At 42.0% G+C, this 23196-nt stretch overlaps 1 protein-coding gene across 1 annotated transcript; it reads right to left on the reverse strand.

Moving 5' to 3' along the window:
* Positions 1 to 320: 320 nt before the first annotated feature.
* Positions 321 to 17264, reverse strand: LOC308102896 (apolipoprotein B-100-like; the record flags this gene model as incomplete). The annotated part of the gene is made up of 28 exons (XM_080452749.1): positions 321 to 1322; positions 1457 to 1643; positions 1845 to 1956; positions 2075 to 7471; positions 7580 to 7944; positions 8059 to 8168; positions 8571 to 8734; positions 8985 to 9157; positions 9291 to 9495; positions 9874 to 9992; positions 10109 to 10288; positions 10386 to 10591; positions 10692 to 10859; positions 10960 to 11163; positions 11608 to 11787; positions 13056 to 13251; positions 13355 to 13566; positions 13678 to 13824; positions 13914 to 14022; positions 14119 to 14566; positions 14676 to 14761; positions 15140 to 15264; positions 15390 to 15542; positions 15699 to 15846; positions 15997 to 16142; positions 16249 to 16361; positions 16879 to 16905; positions 17213 to 17264. The coding sequence occupies 28 exons, from the start codon at positions 17262 to 17264 to the stop codon at positions 321 to 323; spliced, it is 10734 nt and encodes a 3577-aa protein (XP_080308875.1).
* Positions 17265 to 23196: the final 5932 nt, after the last annotated feature.

Genomic DNA, 23196 nt, shown 5'->3' on the forward strand with positions numbered 1-23196 from the left:
AAACCCAGGAAAGTGGAACCTGCATGCATATAGTACATGTTATGCAAAATGTAAAGCTCTGATTCAATAATTACTGAAGACCTTTGGATGATAATAAAAGAGCCATACAAAATTAAATAGTAACATATTTTATTTCATACTAATATTGCAGAAAGGTAGATAAGTGGGAATACCGTATTTGTTGATACAGGTTGTTATACTTTATATACTAAGCAATAGTACTGTTGGAATGTTATTTGAAATATTTGTTTTATAAATATAGCTGAATGTCCAAAATTACTGTTAGAAGGTACAGTAGTGTTTTAGTCCTTGACACTCGCTCACTGGCGGAGGTAGAATGGAAGGTCGATCTCAAGCCTTCCTCCCTCAACCTTCACATACTCCTGGAACTCAGCGGGAGCCTGCTGCATGAATTCAGAGACGGTGTTGCTTAACAGGCCCACCACAGATCTAACAACCTCCATGAGGTAATCAATGGTGCCATTCAAATGCTCCATATCCACAACGCTGTTGGCCTGATCCATGACCTTCTTCAGCAGAGTGACAAGGTTGCCATAGTAAGCATTGATGTAAATGGCAATTGCATTAAGGGTGTCAGACTTCAGGCTGTTATCAACAAACTCCTGAGCTTTGTCAACGATGGCCTTCAGGGTCTCGCCCAGCTTCTCCAAGATCATGTCCAGGCTCTCCATGTTCTTAACGAGATCCACAACCTGGTTAAGGAGGGCCTTCACTGTATCTCTAAGCTGATCGATCATCTGGGCTCCGGACATGACATCACCGATGGGCATGGTGACCTGAACGTTGCTCAACATGTCGACCATGGTGTTGAAAATTAGCTCAGCATTAACAAGCATCATCTGTATGGCCTTCTCTAATACAGTGGCAACAGTGCTGGTCAGTTTCTTGAGGACCTCGGGGAGAGTGGTCATCTCATCAGAGCCAGGCAGCTTGAACTGGGTTTCCCTCAGGAATTTGACAGCAGTATCCAGGAAGACCTGGACAGTCTTCTGGTATTGAACAACCGTGTTTCTGAAGAGAATGGACAGCTGGCTGAGCTCTGGGGCCTGATTGTTGACGGTGGTGTAAGTCTCCTCAACCAGATTGACGATGGCACTCTTCAGACCGGTGACGTGTCCAATGAGCTGATACCTCTCACCGAAGTCGTTCAGGGTAGAGACGATGGCAGGGAGCCTTTCCTTTAGTCCATTGATCATGATTTCAGGAGCCTCCATGTTGAAGGCAACATTCAGATTCATCTTATCGCCATCCTTTGCAGAAGCTCTAATGATGAAGATGTCCACATCATCCTCAGGAGCAGACTGGCAAAAAGAAAATAATAATACATTGAGTGCATTAGCCTTGCCTTACAATCTTGGTATGCAGAGGTAAGTGATGCAAATATCATGGCAATTTGTTTCATTATTCAGACAAATTATAAACATGATATACTCACAGCATAACGACCATAAAGTCTGGCATTCATCTGAGATGGCACTCTGCCCTGGAACTGAAGACCAAGGAAGCCAGCTGATGGGGTGGAGACAGAGGCACTAATACCATCTGTGAGGGCAGCATAGCGGAAGCTTGCATCAGTGAAGGTGGGGCTGGTGATGTCCATGTTCAAGGTGAGGCGGGAGTCACTGAATATAGAAATGACCATTAGAAATTCCTATAGTAAATAGGAGAAGCTATCCATAATGAATGTAAAACACTTAAGTAAGAACAAGTATGGAATATTTACCTTGTGAGAAACAATGTGTCAGTGTTTGAATTGTCTAGGAACAACTGAAATTGTCAACTACTTCTAAATCAGACTAAACGCATCAGACAAAAGTGGGTACCTCAGAGAGTAGGACAGAACATGCTGAATGTCCATGGTCAGGTCAGCATGGGTCAACACAGCGTTGCCAGTCAGGCTCAAGCCATCATTTTCATAGCTTACTGTGATGGCAGCTATGGAAGCAAAATGTTTTACAATTAACAATTACATTTGAAATACTAAGTAATATGTATGTATTTAATACAACACAGCAGTGGCATCTAGTTTTATAAAGACAAAAAAGGCACTCACAATCAAGGTCATAATCCAAGATGACAAAGACTGAGGTAGCAGTGGACTTGAATGTCACTTTGAAGACAGGGGCATCACCCTCCAACTCAGCTGCTAGGCTTGTGGTGTACACTGGAGTTACAATCTTGGCATTGGCAGAGATTTTCTGCTTTGGGGCTGTCAGCTCAACAATGGTCTTCTCAAAGATGGTGAGTTCACCCAGGCTGCTTGGCTGAGACATATCAATCTCAATATCAGCGGTCAAGGAAGAGGTAGGTGCAAGGTCCACTGTAGCTTGGACAATATGCTTTCCCTTGGTGTTGAAGTCAATGACATTTGCCTCATTGTTGCTGGCAATCTTCAGCACTGCATACACACGGCTAAGGGAGGCCTCAATAGCTAGGCTTTCATCCAGATCCATCTCCAGGAGCTTGATGTCACCCTGGTTGAATCTGGTGTTACCAAGTACCTTGATTGTGGAGCGCAGGCCATCAGCATTTAGGTACAGATTAGCCTCATTGTTAAGTGCTACCAAAAGTGGATATTCCTCAAACACTGTGCCCTCAATATTTGCCACGGTGGTTGTTTCCATAGAAACATCCTCAAATGTTCCCTCCAGCTTCAGGCTCTGCTCTGCCTCTGCCTTTCCAACAGCCTTGATGATGGGCACATTGAAATCACCCTTCAGCTTCAAGGTGGAGACGGCATTTGCCTTGGTCTTGGTGTCTGCAACCAGGTTTTGGTTGGCTTCCAGGTTGAGGATGGGCAGGGCAATCTTGCCTACAGTAGCTACAGAGACAGCAGCTTCAAAAGTCTCAGGATTCACACTGATGGTGCTGTCATGGGTACCCTCAATATGGGGGTTCTCAAGGGACAGGGAGTTTGCCAGCTTGATTCCTCTTCTGGTGGTCAGGCTGGTGGTGCCATCAAGCTTAGCCTTCAGGCTCTCAAACACAGAGGCGGTTGTTGCTCCCAGACGGAACACAAGATCCTCCTCATTGTAGAGTCCAGCATTAAGATTCAGGTTGATAATGGCAGACTTAAAGGACAGCTCTGTGATCAGGTTACCCACAGAGGGAATCTGGATCAGACCCATTACATCAACAAGAGGGGCATACATGCTCTTCTGGTACGCAATCTTGGTAGTGACATCAATATGCTGCTCTGTGGTGGTCAAGATGTTCTTCAGACCAGTAAGTTCATATAAGTTCAGATCACTGATGGCTGGGGTGCGTATGTCGTAAAATGGCAGATTAAGCTCAGGGATGCTGATGGGGGTCGCAAGGAAGTCAAGATTAGCATCACCATCTACATCAGCAAAGATACCAAACTCCTTCTCATTGTTGTTCATGGTGACGTTGTAGAACAGTTTGTACTGATTGAGACGTGCCAGAGCAACAGTGTTGATCTTTTGGGTGTCAGGTTTGAAGGTAGCTGAGTAATCATTCTGGAGATCAATTTTGGCAATCAGAGCATCAGTGAATCCCACCACTGTGTTTCCCTTGTTTTGGAAATCAAAGACAACCTCAACGGGACGGATGACAATGTTGACTGCATTAGAAAGAACTCCACTGAGAGTGCCAACCAGCTCTGTGTCATGGGTTGCCTTCAGCTCAATCTTCATATCATAAAGGTTGACATTTCCAGATGCTACCAGAAGGCTGTTCTTGACTGCTGGGCCCTCTGCCTCAGAGCGGGCATCGAACTTGAAATAGCTGAGGGGGACAGAGTCAGCGTTCAAGGTCTGTTTCATCTTCAGCAGGGCTGTGTCTGTATCACTAGTGAAGCTCAGCTTAGCAATGTTGGGATTGATGGTGAAGAGCAGGTCACTCTTGTGGACTCCATCATGAGAGTTGAACTTGGCAGTGCCCTCATTTCCAACAGTCAGGGTAATGGTGGTTCCCTCCTGGCGTGCAACAGCCTTTTGGGTCAGAGAAGTTTCACTGGTGATGCCAATGATTGGGAGGCTAAGCATATGAGAGTATGTGGTGTCAATAGTGCCAGACAAACCACCTGCAGTGGCAAAGAAGGCTTCATTCACAAGCTCGGCAGTGTAAGGTGAAGTGGTGGCCTTCACTGTGGTCTTGGCTGAGGCCTGGGCCGAGAGGTCTTGAAGAGTTACAGATGCCTGGTGCTCAAGCTCAAGAGCAGAGTGAGTAAACTTAAGGGTCTCAGCAACAATCACACGGCGTGCCTCTGGGACAGCAATGCGGGTGGTGGAATCCAGGTTGAAGTTGAGGATCTCAATGGGAGATGTTGCCTGGGAGGTCACAAATGCTGTCACCTGAGGAGGATTCTCACCATAAACAGAACTCTGCAGCTCAGCAGCATTCCTAATTGTGTAAATGGGGGAGTTGACTCTCATCTCACCATAGAGTTTTCCAAATCCTGGCACTATGAACTCAGTAGGGATGTTTGGCAGCTTGAACTCAGGGATCTGGAGAGTCTCAATGAGCTTCTCAACAGGTACTGGAGGGATGACAGGGAATGAAAACTCTGGAAGGGTGATCTCAGGGAGTGAAATCGCAGGCAGGGCAGGGAGGTAGTTCATGTTCAGCAGCTCCAGGTAGTTCATGACAGTAGACAGAGCAAAGTTGACAAACTCTCTGATGGCTTCAAGTTTCTGGGGGATTTCCAGTGCCTTGATCAGCTCATTTACTTGAGAGGAATATGCAGAAATCATCTGGTTGACCTCATCAGCAAAAGAATTGTAGTTGAAAGATTTAAGCTGCTGCACAATGGTATCAAGGTAGACATTCATTTGCTCAATCACTTGTTTAATTTCTGTGGCCTTCAGATAGTTGATGGCATTTTCCAGTACCTGCATTATCTTGCCAGGCATGTCAATGGCCTTCAGATTGGTAGCTAGAACTTGGACAGTTTCATCAATCTTGAACTGCTTGATGAGCTCAACAACCTTTTCCAAGATGGCCTCAACCTTCTGGTCAACTTCAAACTTGACAATCAACTCTCTGAGGCTAGCAATGAGTGTGTTGAATTTACCAAGGATGTCAAACTGTTGAATCAATTCTTTCAGAGTTTCAACTGTTGTACCAAAGAGGTTTGTTGGAAACTGTGCCATCAGTTCTTGAACGTAGGCATCCAGGTTGAGGGATGAAATGTATGTTTTCAGCTGTTCAGCAAACTCAGTAATGTCAAAGCTGGCAATGAACTCCTTCAGCTTGCTGACAACCATTTCTAGCTTAGCCTTGACATCAAACTGAACATCCAGATCATGAAGGAAGGAAAGGCTACTTTCACTTAGCTTCTGCAAGTCAATCTGTTTGATGACCTCTTCAATGGCATCAACCACGGCAACAATCATATCCCTGATATTATACTCGTCAAGGAAGGTACTCAGTTCCTGGTTCAGTCTCTTGATGACATTCTCAGACAAGGTGCCACTTGCAATCATTTCCTTGGTAGCAGAAATAATGTCCTGCACACGGGAAGCAACTTCAGTCAGGATTTTCTCAAGAACAACCTTCAGGTTCATCAGGGAGGCCTCCAGTTCTTCAATGGTGATAACATATTCCTGGGTGAAATCAATCAGGGTCTGCTTCAGCTGTGCTGCTTTGTCTTCAATATGCAGTTGGGAAACAAAGTCACTCACATATTGAGGAATAGCCTCGATCTTAGCCTTTATGTCTTCATTGTTGATGTAGTTTTGCAGTGCTTCTGCCATGCTCACAACCACAACCTTGATGTCTTCAAGGAGAGCTGGGAAATTCTCAATGAAAGGCAACATAATCATGTGGCTCTCAGTGCTCTTATCGTATTTAAGGAAGCCAGAGATGGAAAACTCCTGGTTTTCACTGGAATCTGTGTTGAGAAGGCTGGTAAGGAGGGTGTTTGACATCTCCAGTCCAAGCTTCTCTGCATTGTTGTAGGCATTAACTTCTTGGCTCAATGCATGGTTGTTCATCTTAGATTTCAGCATCATTGTGAACTTCTGTTCCTGAGGAGTCAGCAATGCATCCACTTTGTTGTCAACAGTGGTTTCAAGGGAAAATACATTGTCCAGCTGCTGGGTCACTGAAGCTCTGCATTCATGTGAGGTGGCAAGAGCCAGGGGCTGTGCCCTAAGGAGGAACTTGCCATAGAGCTGGCCGCTCTGCTTGCCATACAGGGTCAGGTCACCATCAGCATTGAACATGACATCAAGGTTGAAGTCGAAAGGAATGATGCTAGTGCGGATGGTGTGATCATAGCGCATGGGCTGAGAGTTGAAGCGGGCATCATTGGTGAGCCTGGCAGCAAGACCAACAACTTCAAGCTCGGTGTTCTGGTTCATGTTGGTTCCAAAGACCTTTCCAGTAGTACTACACTTAGCATTGGCAGTCATGTCAGCATAATTGATCTCATAAGTGTGCTTGATCTCCTCTTCACCATAGGTGGCTTTCAGGCTTCCAGTCAGGTCCATCTTGTAAAGCTCTGCCTTCAACTGGGCCTCATTGATGATATTGGCTGCCAGCACTTTCAGGTTGTTATTCACATTTGCAGTAGCGGTGTAGGGCTTCAGGGCAATGGTGATATCATGAGTATAAGTGGCATACTCACTGACGATGGCCTCAACCTTGGTGTCGAAGTCAAGGCTAGAAAGAGTGATGGTCAGAGTGTTGGCATTATCGACCTTGATGTCACTTGGCAGTTCAGCCTTGTTGATAATGGACAGCTCAGCCAAGTCCTTGTTCATTTTCAGAGTAGTTTTCTGAACAGCCTCATTCTCAAGGAGCTTCACATTAGCATCACTGCTTAGAACCAGGCCATTGACATCAAGAGTGGCAGTAAGCAAGGAGTAGATGCGGTTTTCAGAGTTGTCAGCATTGGTCTCCATCTTGATGATGACTTCATCTGTGCCAGCAGAGGCCTCAGCCAGGTTCCGTGCCTTCATGCCAAGTACAATAGCATTGGTATCGCATGTCAGGGCCAGTTTGTTGTCCTTGAAGGAGAGCTCTGCAGCTTGGGTCAGGATGTCCTCAAAAGCATTAGTGTTTGACACAACACTGAGCTCACCATTGACAAATGTTGCTGCAATGGTGTTCTGAGCCTTAAGAATGGTGGTATCAATCTTCAGAGAGGAGTCAATCTTTGCTTCTGGCCTGAATGGGAAGATGGTGAAAGCCTGGGTAGAAATGGTGTTGCCATAGATGGGTCCAGCTTTGATGGATCCTTCAAGGTTGCTATCAGCAGAAAGTTCTTCAGCATTGAAGCCAACTGTGCCAGTGTGTTCTAGCTCAATAAGCAGGCCAAGAGGACTTGTTGCTACAATCTTGCTGCTGGACTTGACACTGATTTTGTCAGTGAAGGTTCCAACTTCCATGATGCTCACACTGGCTTCAAGAAGTTTATGGGTCACAGCAGCTTTCATGTGGGCCTTGAGAGAATCAGATGGAGTGCCAACCAGCAATCCAGAGCCTGAAACAGGGAATACAGTGTATTTGTGAGTATCAGACAACAACTGAAAATCAAGCTTTAAGTTATATTTTATTGCTGATTTGAATCATTCTTAAAGAAAATCTTTACCTTCCACCTTGAGGGACAAGATGTCTACTGGGGAAGTTCCCTCCATCTCAAACTTGGCTGAGTAGCTTGGTGTTTCATCAGCGTCTTTTCCGAGAGCCGCAGAGACCTCTAATTCATACAGGTTGGTGCTTGCTTTAGCTGAAACCTCAGCCTTTCCAAAGAGGGGAACAGAAATGGTCTCAGGGACAACCAGCTCTGGGAGGGGAATTTCCATGGAGGCAACCTCCAGGCCAAACTGGGGCAGTGACAGGCTTGGGGTGGCCAGGGCAGGTGGGAAGTTCAGGTCAGCTGTTGTTGACTTTCCTCCAAGAGGGATGGCGATGAGGAAGCGTTCATTGTTGAAGTTGTAAGCAGCCTTGGCCTCACTGCCAAAATAATTATATATATAACATTATATGAACACATCTTTATTCTTACTCTCGTGGCTGGCTTATAAAATGTGTCAATTTATATTTTTGGACCAAAACATTTTTACTTACGCATTGAAGAAAAGTTTCTCTGGCATCGTAATTTCAGGCATGGCAGGTATCCTTATGTAAGTGATGTATGGGATATCAGAAACATATTTGTCCATGTAGTTGTTGGTTGCCTAAAAGAACACATTAGTGCAACTTATTAATTGCTTATTTGAAAAAGATGTATTTAAACTGGCAAACTACTTGGAGAAAGCTTGGGACTTGAGGAAAAAAGCATTGTACAGCCAGTAGGGGATATGTACTTTATGTTTTGTTTTGTATTGTATTGTTCGGTCGGCATTTGTTGTATATGATCAGCAATATCGGTAACCAGTGTATAAAATAATCTGAACATTTTAACTGTCTGAAAAGGTGTCATATAATCCCATTAGGAATGGGCCACAAGGTGGCATGACACTTACATAAAATAATTCATTCATTCATTCATTCATTCATTCATTCATTCAGTACAATGTGTTAAACATATCCATTCATGTTGAAGTGAAGGATAAAGGGTTGTGTGGGTAAGGTATTACCTCCACAGACTTGGTGAGGAATTGACGGACCTTCATTTCAGTCTGTCCAACCTGCATATCAAGAACTTCATTGATAATCCTCTCAACTGCCTCAGCATTGGGGAGAAGTTTCTGGATCTGAGAGTTCATCTCAGACTTGACCTCAGCCTCAATCTTGCTGTCATCTAAAAACAGTTCTTTATGTTAGTTTCACATAGAATAATGTAAGAATAATGTTAAAAAAAGAAGATGCAAGATGCATTTTGCAGTTAAATAATAAATTAATATTTGGGGTGAGTGATTCAGGAAAGCAAAACTGGTTCACGGAATGAACCCAAGGTAACTGCTGTGATTAATGGAAAATCTATTCGGGTGCAATAGTAGAACATAACGGAGGATTCTATGACACAGAGAAAAGTAATAATCATATCCTACCATATTTCAAGGCAATCTTCTGCAGTGAGGTGGTCTCTGGGAGCTTGATGTCACTTGTGAGCTCTAATTCAAGCGTCTCACCACGCTTCAGATTGGCTCTGAGGGTGGCATCAGCCTTCATCAAGGGAACCAGAAACTGGAGCTGCAGCATAGCATCCTCCATCGTTGCCACCCTAAGAAGAGGAAACCTATGAGTTAATGGTCTCACACCAAACATTGATAGAGTATACTGATAATTAAAAAAAAATCTGAACATGATACATTTTGTTTGATTAGAACAAGTTCATGTTTTGATTGATTTCTTACTTGGCGAGGGCAACCAGTGAGAGCTGAGGGATGTTCTTGTTGATCAGGTCAAAGGAGACTGCGTAAGCTCCATTACCCTTGGTGTTGGCGTCAACGACACCCAGCCTGAATCCAGCCTCCAGGTCGTAGTCAGGGATCTGGAAGTCAGTAGTGAGGACATTCTGCTTCCTGTTGTACTTCACAGTTGCTGTGGCCTCACCAGCACCTGGTAATGGTTCACATGCGATTCATCTGTTTACTTTTACATGTACTATTACATAACTTACATGCAGTTATAATGAAGTTCATGAAGAGTATGTACCTATCAATCAGCATTCAATATCAGTTGCAAATATTGCCGTAGTAGCGAAGTAGTTATACATTGCTTTATTTAGGTTTGACTATGTAGACTAAAGGTATATTGCTCTAACATGTTGATGTAATAGTAAGGGAAATCCTTGTGGAATCATTTTTTTAATGAATCTTCTTAGTGTTGTTCCAGATGAAACTGTGAGCGCCACATTTCAACAGCTCCAATGTCAGAGAAATTCTATATCATATATTTAATGTAGCTTTGAAATAATTATTTGCTAAATCTTGTTACCTTCCGCCATCAGGACCATTTTCACGGTGTCAACCTTCTCATCCTCTGTGACGAGCTCATAGGTGAAGGTAGCAGAGTATTCAGTCACCTCACCAGTAGGATGGAGCTCCACAGCCAACCTGAGTGGTAGATCCATTTTACGATTAGATTTGTCTTAAATACGATACAATTTAAAAGGCATTCCATTCATAAATGCTGTCTTTAGCACTTTACAAGTTTCAGGGCTTTCACTTACTTGCTGTCTCCGGTGAAGGGGAAGTAGGGGGTCTCATAATTGTAAGCATCAGTGTACATCAGGGAAGTGCAGTACTTCATTCCAGCGAAGAAGGGAGTGCACTCACTGACATCAACCTTGTCCTCCACCATAGGGGGGATAGTTTTAATCTCAGCACCATTCACTGCCACAAAGGTGTTTCTGTAATTGAGATAGAAGATAGTTTGGATTGTTGCATTTATAGATTATTATTAGATTCCATATAGACTATTTGTGTAAATAGTCAGTTGAGGCTTACGTAATGCTGATGAGCTTGGTAGGATTCTTAGGAGCAGGCATGGTGAACTTCATTTCACCACTTCCCACGGAGATCTTGGCGCTCAGTCCGCTCTCATGGAAGAGGTTGGTGTGCATCTCCAGTCCAGAGTTGACGTACTCAGGAATGAAAGAGCCAATCTGAGTCACAAACTCAATGCCAGCTGAAGGCATGAAGGCAATCTCGCTCTGGGGGGGGGACAGCCATCAATGGGTTATGAAAGAGATACACTATGGAATGTTACATTTCATTATTATTTATCTTTATGAAATTGAGAAGATTTTTTACCATGTCACGGGCAATGTTGAGTCCACCCTTGATACCAGGAGTGAAGGTACCAGACAGGGCAATCCTCAGAGGCACACCAGTAGCAGTGGGCAGGAAGAACTCATTGTCCATGAAGATGTAATGAGCGAATACTTCGTTGTCAGCTTTAGTCATCAGTCCCTTCATCAACTGTCAGGAAATAGAAGAAGCTATAGTAAATGTCCCTAATTCAATAGTCAGTTCAAAATAAAGTAAATCACACCATTCTTTATTTTATTTTGTTACATACATCCATGGGGAGCATCTTGAGCATGTTATCAATCATCATGGCAGCAGAGTAGGCCATCGCCTCCATGTCACTGGTCTTGAGGTATCCCAGCTCATTTCCCAGGAGTCTCAGGTAAACCATAGCCTCAGGGGTCTGCTGGGCTTTCAGTTCAGTCACCAGTTTGTTAAGGTTGCGTCCGATTTCTCTCATGATGTTCTGGGTGGTCTAAAGATATAAAAAATCACACCCTGTGTGAAGTGGGCGGTGTCTTGCTAGCTAATCACAATACTGAATGGAGTCAACCAATCATGTACAAAAGCTAAATACATTTATTGAAACACTCTTTATGATGGACGAAGCCATAACTTGAAAAAAACAAATTTTTGTTTTTTTTTAAGTTATGGTTTCTTATATAGGGCTATGCACATGTGTCATGTGACACTGGCCAATCACAGTCCTGAATAGACTGTGATTGGCCAATCACAGCGCAGGATAATTGTACAAATTTCCTGGGCCCAGATCACAGCGCAGGAAAATGTACATTTTTCCAAATCTCACTTATAGGGGCGGTTTCACCGCCCAAAAAAATAATAATGAGATGATGACTGTACTTTGTAGAAATAATTCAAAGTAATACGTAAATTCAATCCAAACGCTTTTGTGACTTACCTCTCTCTTTCGTCTGTCGTTCCTGAGAGCGGGGAGCAGGTTCTTCAGAACCAGGCTGACCTCCTGGGGCATTTTGTCAGAGACAAAATACATTGTCTTCAGCACTGTGTCTGGGAAGAATCCGTTCTCTCCAAACAGGGCCTCAACAGTTGGCTCAAGTCCAGTGCCCTCCATACCGATCTGGAAATGTAGAATATTTAGTGTGACAATTCAATTCAGTTTGAACTAGAAAAAGTGCTCCTCGGAGCACAGGTCTCCGCCAGGTCAGGTAGGTTATTGTGGGGCAACAATGTTTGGAATTAGCCAATCAGGATGGAATATGAAAAATTGGACGGAACCATCTTGATCACTTGACTATATGTGTACCGATTTGCATGATGTTTGAATTTGTAGGAGTAATATAAAAAAGAAAAGTGTTGCAAAATTGGCCTCCTGGTGGCGCTATAATAGGGCAATGTTAAAAGGGTGGCATTTGTTCTTCAATGTAGTGCGAATGTGCGTGCAAAGTGTCACCACAATCGGACGCTGCATTCATGATTTGTGGCATTTTGTTCAAAACGGGCCACTCCTGCAAACTTTAGATGTCAATGTTAGCCAATCAGGATGGAATATGAAAATGTTAAAAGATCCATCGTGATCACATGACTATAGAGATCAAGTGTACCGATGTGCGTGAAATTTGGACTAATTCTGAAGGATTAATATCAAAAAATTTGTTTTACATAAGTCGGCCTCCTGGTGGCGCTATGAAAGGCAAATGTGAAAAATGCAGGTCAGTTGTTTTTCCTTGGCCTCTAGGGAGTGTGCTGCAAAGTTTCATGCAGATCGGTGCAGTTATAGTTAAAAACACAAATCGTCCATTTAAAGCGCAACCATGAGGCTGATTTGAACATTTTCAAGTGGCATTTCTTCCTCGGCCTAGTGGGAATGTGCGTGTGAAATCTCACGGAAATCGCAAGCTGCGTTCATGATTTGAGGCATTTTGTTGAAAACGGAGCAATCTTGCAAACTTTGGAAGCCAACCTTAGCCAATCAGGATGAAATATGGAAAATTGGACAGATCCGTGTTGATCACATGACTATAGAGATACTGTGTACTGATTTGCGTGATGTTTGGATAAAATCTGTAGGAGTACTGTCAAGAAATGTGTTTTGAAAAAAGCGGCCTCCTGGTGGCGCTATAAAAGGCTAATTTGAAAAATTTGGGGCAGAGGTTCTGCTCTGGCATCCAGGGAGTGTGTGTGCACAGTTTCGCTGCGATCAAGGCAACGGTGCCGGAGATTAGCTGTACACAAAATGACAGAATGACGGACGGACGGACGGACGGACGGACACACACACGGACAGGGGGCAAAACATACTCTCTCGCCATGCCTTTCGGCCTGGCGGAGACAATAATTGAGCAATGCATTATTATATCTTACAAGGAAAGACTTGGTTTTATCTACCTCCATCATGTCAATGTCATAGCCAAAGGCTTTCAGGGTCATCTCAAGCATGACCTCCTTGGGCAGATAGCTGGCACCCTCAAAGATCATGTTTCCCTCCACAGATCCGACCTTGTAGTTGCGGGAGAACTTGGTTGGGTCCATGACGGTTCCAATCTCATTACCTTGCAGGGCATCGAGAATCTTCTGTCTCAGCCTATAAGAAAGATAGATGTACTAATTAGAGGTAAGCATTAAATGAAAAAATCCACTTCTCCACAGCTCATGCTGCATATTCAATTTTAAAAGACTTCACTTACTCTTGTGTCTCGGGCTCAGTTGAAGACAAGATGTTGGTAACATGGGAGATGACAAAGCTCTTGGCTTGCTGGTCAGGTTCATTAGGCAGGGCAGCAGCCAGCTGGGCGAGTTCACTTGGCTGGGGGTCTTTCATCAGCACCAGGTAGGCAGCAACGCGCTTCTGCAGGGGGCTGGCGCTGTCCAGAAGGACCTGCATGAGAACCTCTCTGCCCTGTGACAGAGAAATAAAATAATAATAAATAAATAAACTCATCATTAAATTAAAAAAGAATTGTCTTCTGTGAAGTATACCAAAAGTAACTGTGAAAACAGTTTGACTTGCCTCCTCTGGGACAGGGGTCAGCCTGTAGGCCTGGATGGCAGCTTCCTGAACAGCAAGGGATGCAGCAGGCTGGTTCACACACTCGATCACAGCAGTCCTCAGGGCAGGGCTGGCAGCGCCCATGGCTGCAGCCATGTTTCCAATAACCTAAGGTCAAGAAACCATTGATGAGTTTGATCTGTCATCTACTATCTTTTAATGTATTAAGTATAAATCCATTAGAGATAACCACTCACCCTCAGAGTCATGAAGGCATTGTCACCAGTGCAGTCACCCAGCTGGGAGCCCATGAACTGAGCAACAGCATGGATTTCAGGGGTCAGTTTGCCTTCAGCTTTGTAGAATCTATTGAATATTGAATAATGTGGCAGTTGAGTTATCTACTGTGTAACACTAAATAAGCTTGTTCTAACAGAGTAAGTTCAAGTTGCGGTTTCTCACCTCTTGACAACATTGCTGAGGGCATACATGATGGGCTTGCTGGGCTTGTACTGAGCCATCTCCAGCATGTCATTGATCAGGAGGGGAGAGGGGTTGGACACCAGTCCCAGACCAAACACGGTGGCATCAACCTCAACAGCGGAGCTGTCGTAAGTCCTCAGGATCTGCATGATGGCACTGCTACACTCAGGGGTACCACACTGGGCCAGAACCTGGTAGCTCAGTGAACGGGACACCTCAAGAGCCTCGGGAATAGCAGGGCTCAGGGTCTCGATTTTCATTCCACGGACCATATACACCAGCTTCTGGAAGAGGTGGGCCCTCCTCTCGCCCTCGGTCTCAGGCAGATTAGCCAGTTCTCTCAGGAGAGCCAGACCAGCTTCCTTATCCTGGATAACATTCCTGTCAGCAGCAGTCTCCATGTTCAGACCCTTGACATTGGCTTCATCTATAGTAATCAGAGAGTAAACAGCTGAAATGGCATTGTCAATTTCAGTAAAAAAAAATAAAAAAAAAACATCCATAGATAAGAATGACAAATGCAAAGAGCTCCTTACCCAAGTCAAAGACTCTGTCGTTGTAAGCAGAAACCTCCAGCAAAGTCAGAGACTGCTTGCCAACATTGGTAACGCCATATTGTCCCCTATGGGCAGACAACACATAGTTGAGACCTGTAGCATTTGCCCTAGCCTTGACAACCTTGCAGGCTAATGCAAAAGCTAAATGTAATTTAGATAGCATGTTATGTAGACTAGCCAGGTTCATTTGTAGACATGGCATCCTATATTGCGTATAGTTTCAATGTACAGATGATTTATTATACTGTTTAGACTGATGATAGGTTATTGGTTTACCTATGATCCTAGATGACTATTTCTATGCATTTGATGTATTACCTCATATTGTATACCTCTGGATTAAGAGCGTCTGCTAAATGCCTAAATTGTAAATTGTAATAAAGATCCATACACATACAAAATCATGTACAGTGTGAGATAACGGTTTACATGGTTTGACTTACTTGTGAGAGAAAGGAACGAGGATGTGGTTCTCAGTGCAGGCACCAGAGGTCATGTGCATGTTCTCATTGTCAAACTTATAGTTGCAGGTCTGGGAGCTCCTGACCAGCTGGGCAAGAGGGTAGTGCTGCAAGTAGAAAGTTATTTGTGTTACTTCTCAGACTCACAGTATGGTATTGTTTGAAATCCACAGTGCGTGCCTGCAGTGCATTTTACAAACAAGCAAACAACCACATTGCTTGGATATCTTACCATGCCAGAGATCAGAGCCAGGGGGCTGGTGTGGTCTCTCATGGGCATGAATTTGTCACATTTGGACAGATCCCTGGTGAGGCTGATGTCAGTAGCAATGTCCTCTCTTGCATTGACAGAGTAAGAGGTCCTGCATTTGCCATGGATGGTGGGCTGAAATGGAAAAATGCAGAGAAAAAAATGTTATTTTCCCCTCAAATATCAAATATCAAAATAACATATGTTTTCTTCATGCTGGTACTGTATATACAAAAATACAAATGTGGATGCCTGCAGTGTAGGTATAAATCAAAGAGCAGTTTAATGTACCATGTTCTTGTTCTTCTCCTCCTCCAGCAGAGGCACGGCCAGGGCAGAGATGATACCTCTCTTGATGTTCAGGATGGGCATCGTCTCACCCTCCTCAGGGTACAGTTTGACATCGTACTCACCCTCAACCACAACCTTCAGAGGATATCTAAGAAGAAAATAAACATACAAGAGGACTTACTATCAAGTCTAGTCTCTTTAAAGGTTTTGTTCCACAGGTCTTATTTTAATTGAACAGTAATCATGTGTTCAGTCACATAAAACAAATGTAGACCTATGTGCTGCTGGCATAACCTACTTCTCCATTTCAGCAGCAAAGGCCTCAGAGCTGGGTGCAGGGGCGACCACAGCATTGCCTTCTGCATCCATGTCGACAACCTCACTCAGGCTACAGCCAGTGGTGCGGACGATGTAGTGGCACATCTGGGGAACTTCAATCTCGACCTGTGTAGGTGTCATTTTAGCTTTTAGGATATTACGATGAAAGATATACATGAACTAAAATGCGCATGTATGCGTAAGTATTATTTACTGTTGGTGCGTCATGTACCTTGCAAGAGCCCTTGGGTCCATTGCGAAGATTTGAGGCACCGTTGATGGCGTTCAAGGATTCAGCTTCATAGAGGTATTCATATTTGTTGAAGGCTTTGTACCTTTGGTTCACTGTTGAAAAATAGATTTTTTTTTAGCACATTGACAGTACAGCAAGTATTTTCAGCAATTCAATATGGTCATGGTTGTGTGACAGGTTAAATTAATTGCAGATGTCAACATTTGTCAGAATTCATTTGTCAGAATGTGTTGAATGGATAGCCCCTTTGGGATGTAGCAACTCATTTTCGAGGGGGTCCTATTTGTATTGTTAAGTAATTATAATTTTTTATTCAATGTTAATAATGTTAGAGTACGTTAATACAATATAACAATTGTGGTGGTTGTATTTGGTCTCCCTGCTCTTCTAATGAGGCATTTAGGTTTGACACGACTGGTTGACAAGTACTACTGCCTGAAGGTCAAAATTCAATTCATCCTTTGAGCTAGGAGGCAGGCTCTATTAGCTCAGTGGTGAAAAGACCAGGGTTTGAATCTGGGGTAGAACATGAAAGTTACAAAGTGCAGCTCTGGGTCAACAATATGAGGAAATCTATGTGGATTTTGTTTAATAAATATTGAAACGTACACAGGCATGATCCCTCCTCCTGGGCATCTATAAGGAAAACACAAGAAGTTTACATAAAAAATACTCATTTAAGTAAAATATCTATGCAATAAATGTCTCTTTTAAAGAGTTAGAATTTGTCACGATTGTCCATTATTAAAATCATACATATCATTTACAGTATATATGTATCTACATCAATCATATCTTAATGTTATCTCAAGAAAATCTGTTGATTTGATAACGTTTATAATATGAAAACTCAAAATGTAACTTTTTTAACATTTCACTTGTACAATCACTGAATAAATGTGTCATTACCTGCAATGTTTGAAGCAATTACAAAAATACTTACATGCCAAAGCAAGTGTGCTTAAAAGCAGCAGGCAGAGCTTTGTGTACCCCATGATGGTTTCGTTGAAGCTCTCTCCTTATGGGATGCGAGTACTCGACTGAGACTGAGGCCTTGGTCTCAGCAGAGGTCTTTTATACCCATGGTTTTCCATATGAAGGGAAGGTGGGAGTCGCTGTACAGAGAGTGCTGTTCCAGCTCCAAAGTCCTCACCATACGTGCAAAGGCAAAGTTATCCTGGGGTTAAAGTTTCATTTTAGGCTGAAGCCTGCACATATGTTCAGCATTGTATAGACAGCAATTGACAGCTACAGTAGGACTTTATACCATTTTAACATTAAATAATAATTCTGATACAAGGTCATAATCAGTAATATTACAATGCCTGTGTGAGTGGTTAAGTCACCATGTTGAGCATACTATGGCAGTAATGAGAAAACATAACTATCACTTGTTTTCAAGGCCCATGGCCTGCTTTGGCCTTACATTGCATAAATCTGGTTTGGCCCTACTGTCATGTAATACATAATATTTTATTCAATGTTAGTAAGGGGATCTGTCTAAAACACCAAGTATTAAAAAAAAATTTTTTTTAATGAATTTAATTTGATCATTGAATTACATTTGATCTTTATCAATAATTTCTATGCAAATAATTGGCTCACAGGGGTATTTCATTTTAAAACACTTCTGGGGTCATTTTAACGTCTACTCTGGCTTTTGTGTGCATCCCAGACAATTTTTAAGTTACTTGATTCAGTATGTAGATATTTGATATTCATTTTATCAGACACCCCTCTTATAGACCAATTATTTGTTTACCAACATTGAGACTGGACGCACAGGTGATTGTTTCATGCAATCAATACCCAACAAATAGTTTTGGAGTGCCCTGGTTTCAGTACATTCAACCTCCTCTTGTGTGTTGGCTAGTGAGGCGCGTCCTAGCGAGACATGACATGGGTTTCATTTGGTGCTGGCCTGCACGCGCATAGCATACTGGTTCTTATCAGTGTGACGTCGTCTGTTAAGGGGTCTATATAAAGTATAAACCCATTGAACTTAAAACTCTGTTTTAACCATTCAATGACTCATTGAAAACACACATCCCTGGTTCTGGTAACTCACATTGACCTTCATAAAAAAACACAAAAAAACAATCACGGCCCCTCACGCATTAAAAAGGACACTATCAGTCACCAGGCACGTGCATTTTCAATTAGTGTAAATTATAGTTTGAAGTTCAATGGGTTTATAAAGGACGATATTTGATTAAAATAAATCTAAATATTGAATCAAGCAAAAATTGCCTGAGGTGCACTCTCTGCACACAAAGAGTGAATGTTCAAAAAAGTGCTCCTCGGAGCACAGGTCTCCGCCAGGTCAGGTAGGTTATTGTGGGCCAACAATGTTCGGAATTTGCCAATCAGGATGGAATATGAAAAATCGGACAGAACCATCTTGATCACTTGACTATAGAGATAATGGGTACCGATTTGCATGATGATTGGACAACATTTGTAGGAGTAATACAACAAAGAAAAGTTTTGAAAAAAATCGGCCTCCTGGTGGCGCTATAATAGGGCAATGTTAAAGGGTGGCATTTGTTCTTCAACTTAGTGCGAATGTGCTTGTAAAGTGTCACCTCAATCGGACGCTGTTCATGATTTGTGGCATTTTGTTCAAAACGGGCCACTTCTGCAAACTTTAGATGTCATTGTTAGCCAATCAGGATGAAATATGAAAAATCAAACAGTTCCATCTTGATCACATGACTATAGAGATCATGTGTACCGATTTGTGTGAAATTTGGATAAAATGTGAAGGCTTAATATCCAAAAATGTGTTTTACATAAGTCGGTGGCGCTATAAAAGGCAAATGTGAAAAATGCAGGGCGGATGTTTTTCCTTGGCCTCTAGGGAGTGTGCGTGCAAAGTTTCACGCAGATCGGTGCAGTTATAGTTAAAAACACAAATCAGCCTTTTATAGCGCCACCATGAGGCTGATGTGAAAAATGTCAGGTGGCATTTCTTCCTAGCCTGGTAAACCCTCCCTCCGGAAATCTTCTATTCTATTTGATTCCAGGAGTGAGTCTGGCCTGATAGCCCATTGTGGGGGTTTCTAGTGGAATTACCAGCTAACCGAGCCTATCAGCGTCGTCGCACATCGTTCTGTGATTGACAGCGACAGTTGGCCAATCAGGTGGCGAGTTCGAGTGAGCCCAAAACACGAACGGCAGCCATCTTTTTCTGTCCGCTATAATCTCCGCGATTTTTTGACTTCAAAAAGCTCTCTAACTTCTATTTTGAGGCACGGAATTTACTTATAAGATATCGTTTGGATAGAATTTAGTTGTTTAACTTCATATATGTGGTCAATTAATCATGACAAAGCCTATTTAAAAATAAAAATTTAGAGAACCGGTAGGGGTGGGCAGTGACACCCATGTACCCGAATAAGGCAACCCATTTTGGGCTTGGCTGTCTCAAAAGTCCCGTTGACGTCACATTAGACTGGTGAACTGCTGATTGGCTGAAGGGGAAAAAATATCATTGGCTGAAGGGGTTGTCAGTCAACGGTATTACTTCCGCCCAACTCAGCCTGCAGCCAATATTGCAGAATGGGCGATCAGGCCAGACTCACTCCTGGAATCAAATAGAATAGAAGATTTCCGGAGGGAGGGTTTACCAGGCTAATTTCTTCCTCGGCCTAGTGGGAATTAACCTGACGCTTCCAGATCCAAGAAGCTTACATCACACATTTGTTTCTCAGCTTATTTGCTGTCTTGAGAAACGTAGTTACTCAATACCGCCCCCATCTGGCAGAGTCAGGTTAAGTGGGAATGTGTTTGTGAAATTTTCTTTCTTCTATTTTTTTGCGTTCGCTTCCCGCGTTTGCGCGTCTTACTTGTTACATTAAACTTACATCAAACATCTCCTCTGAGTCCCCCTTTTCCTTAAAAGATGGCTGATATAAGGCTGAAATTCATATTTTCAAGGTCTATGACCTGCTTATGTAGGCACAAATCTGTTTGGGCCATACTGTAATAATGCAATATATATCTAGTTCTATTTTCAAATGATAACACATTGGGGAGTAGCTTTCAATAATGGTGCTGAAACAATTAGGCCTAATTACATTTGTGCAGCAATGGGATCTGTCCATGCTTGCAGTCAAGACATGTGGCAACAGCAAAAAGGTCATGGAGTACAGTCGTGGGTATGTCCCTACAGTGTATGTTGTCTCAAAACTGTATGTTTAAAATATATCTAATATGCCCCATATTTTCTTTTAAATACATACAAAATATATAGATTCATTCATAAAATTAACCATGCAATCGATGATTGTACTCTGAATATTGATGCTATAAGCCAAAGGCCAAAACATAGTGATGTATCTGGAATCTGCTTACAGAAAGTTCACCGGCAAGGATAAGACAACAAAAGGATTTTGCATAAAGTTGAATATTCAACAAATTATAAATAACAGCTAGCATCCGCCCCAATCCAGTTTCCCCACTTTACTTGGTATATGGTGATGTTCAGAACCATCTAGCAAAAGCAGACTGTGAAATTGATTATATAAAGCTATATGAATTTGTGACCCAGAAACTAGGGTATTTGTCCCTGCATGACCATTGATAGGGAGTAATTACATTTGAACGTCTGCTTGTTATCATCAAACTTCTCCTCTTAGGACTATTGGACTACAGTCTCTATCCTTGTGTACACATGATCATGCTTACATTGAGTTCTTTTACCTGTTCTTTGACATGGCACGTGTCATGTAGCAAGACATTATTGATCAGACTCACTTTTCTTTCAAAAATGTTTGATATGGCTGATATATTATGGCTGGAATACCTTCCATTAGCTTTTTTTTTCTTCTCGTAGAAGCACTTGGTGCTCTTGGATGATAACGTATTGATTATTAAGCAGCCACAACCCAAGGCATTCCAAAATCAGTTTACAAATTATATTTAAGAGGTTTGTTGAAATAAATCAGATTTACAATGTTAGAAAAAAGTGACAACCATTTGAACAAAGAAATTGTGTCATAAACATATAGCCTACAAATAAACAATCTAAAGGATAGCCCGTGATTTGTGGTTTGCAGAAACATAACAGAGTATGGCACAACTATATCTTAGAAATATTAGATGATGAAATTTGGGCATTGATTTATTTCCTAATAAATAGTATATAATGTATGCAGTTTAAATACAGTAGTATATAGCATTTGAATAGAACTCTTACACCGTTAGAATGATCACTCTCTAAACTACACTGGTTCTGTCTTTATACCTCATGTTGCGATGCAAACTGTTTGCTTAACATGTAATATTTTTGCTTTTAGTGGGATAAATATATACCTATAGCCTACTTTAGTCCCAAGATACTGTAGGTATCATTCCTGCATCACAGCCAGTGACAAATTAACTAGTGTTCCTATGATAATTTGCTGGTGGGTGGAGGCAAAGCAGATTGTAAAAGCCTTACCAGGACACCTAACCCGGAGCCTGGAGCAGAGGCTGCATGATTTCACCACTGAGAGAGGACTTGACTTGAGTGAAGAGTGGCAGTTGTCCCAACTGGAACAACATTTAAAAAGGCTATAATTTTAAAAAGGCTTATTATTATTATATACTGGGAATAGACATAACCCGAAAAAGTGGGGATATTCAAAGATAGTACTGGACTAAAAGGTGAAGAAATGGATAGTCTTCAAAAGTCAGGTAAAACCTATGCTTGACAGTCACAAGAAGGCTACTCATAGTTTTTGTGACCATTTTGAAATCGGATCTTTAGACCTTTATTGATCCCACTTGGGAAGTTCAGCTGGCAATGGCAATACAGAAGAAAACACAAGGCAGAAAGAGAAAACAAAACAAAATACAGCAAAGGGTAGCAACAAGATACTAAGAGCATGGTAATGGAATTATGCAGATCTGACATAAGATGCACGTCTTTCCTTTCACCACCAGATGGCAATCACCAGACAGAAACCAGGTAGCGATCAGGAGTGTATTGTATTCAGGGGTCTTCAACAGGGGGTCCGGGACCCCTAGAGGGTCCTCAGAGTTACTACAGGGGGGCCACCAAATCTTTGTGTGATATGATTATTTATTTTTTACATTAACCACTTGAACGCTAGCATCCCTTTTCTGATGAGAACTTTAGCCAAAAATAGCCATCAACAAGTTCACAATGCCTCGCACGGCGAGGCGTTGTGAGCTTGTAGATTGGCTATTTTTGGCAGAGAGATAGGTATAGGGAAAAAGAGCAGACCAGGTAAAAAAAAAAGTTCAATCTGAAACACAATTTTATACAATATAGAGGGGGTCCCTGTATCATCTCTCTCTCAGCTAGGGGGCCCATGGCCTGAAAAACGTTGAAGACCCCTGTTTTATATCTCAACAGGGCAATAGACCTTACTTAAGCTGGCATTGATATTGCTTTACAGTATTTAGGCTATGTTAATTCTGCCATGTTAGATTTATTGATGCTTTATTATAGCTGACAATTGCTGGGTTGTCAAAATTGTTTTCCCCAGGATTTCCCCAGGATAACTTAAATTAATCCTTACTCCAGTATTAGTATAGTATAAGTATTTTTACTCCAAATAGGTCATTTTAATTATTTGTACTCAGTGTAGTGACTTTTAAGTAATTTTACTTTAAATAGTAACTTTTTCTGACTCTATTTTTACTCATTGTAATTACTTAAAGGTAGTTTTTTACTCATTGTAATTACTTTTAAGTATTTTTACTCAATTTATTTACATGTAAGTATTTTTACTCACTTTATTTACTTTGAAGTATTTTTTAATCATTTTAACAACTTTGAAGTATTTTTTACTTATTTTAACTAATTGTAAGTATTTCAAAGTATTTTTACTCGCTTGGATTACTTTTTGTAACTTTTTAGTCACTCTAGTTACTTTTAAGCACTTAAAGTACTTTTACTCAAATTGTAGATCGGTC

This window comes from Gymnoscopelus braueri, assembly GCF_963280865.1.
Source record: "Gymnoscopelus braueri genome assembly, chromosome: 16".
NCBI lineage: Eukaryota > Metazoa > Chordata > Actinopteri > Myctophiformes > Myctophidae > Gymnoscopelus > Gymnoscopelus braueri.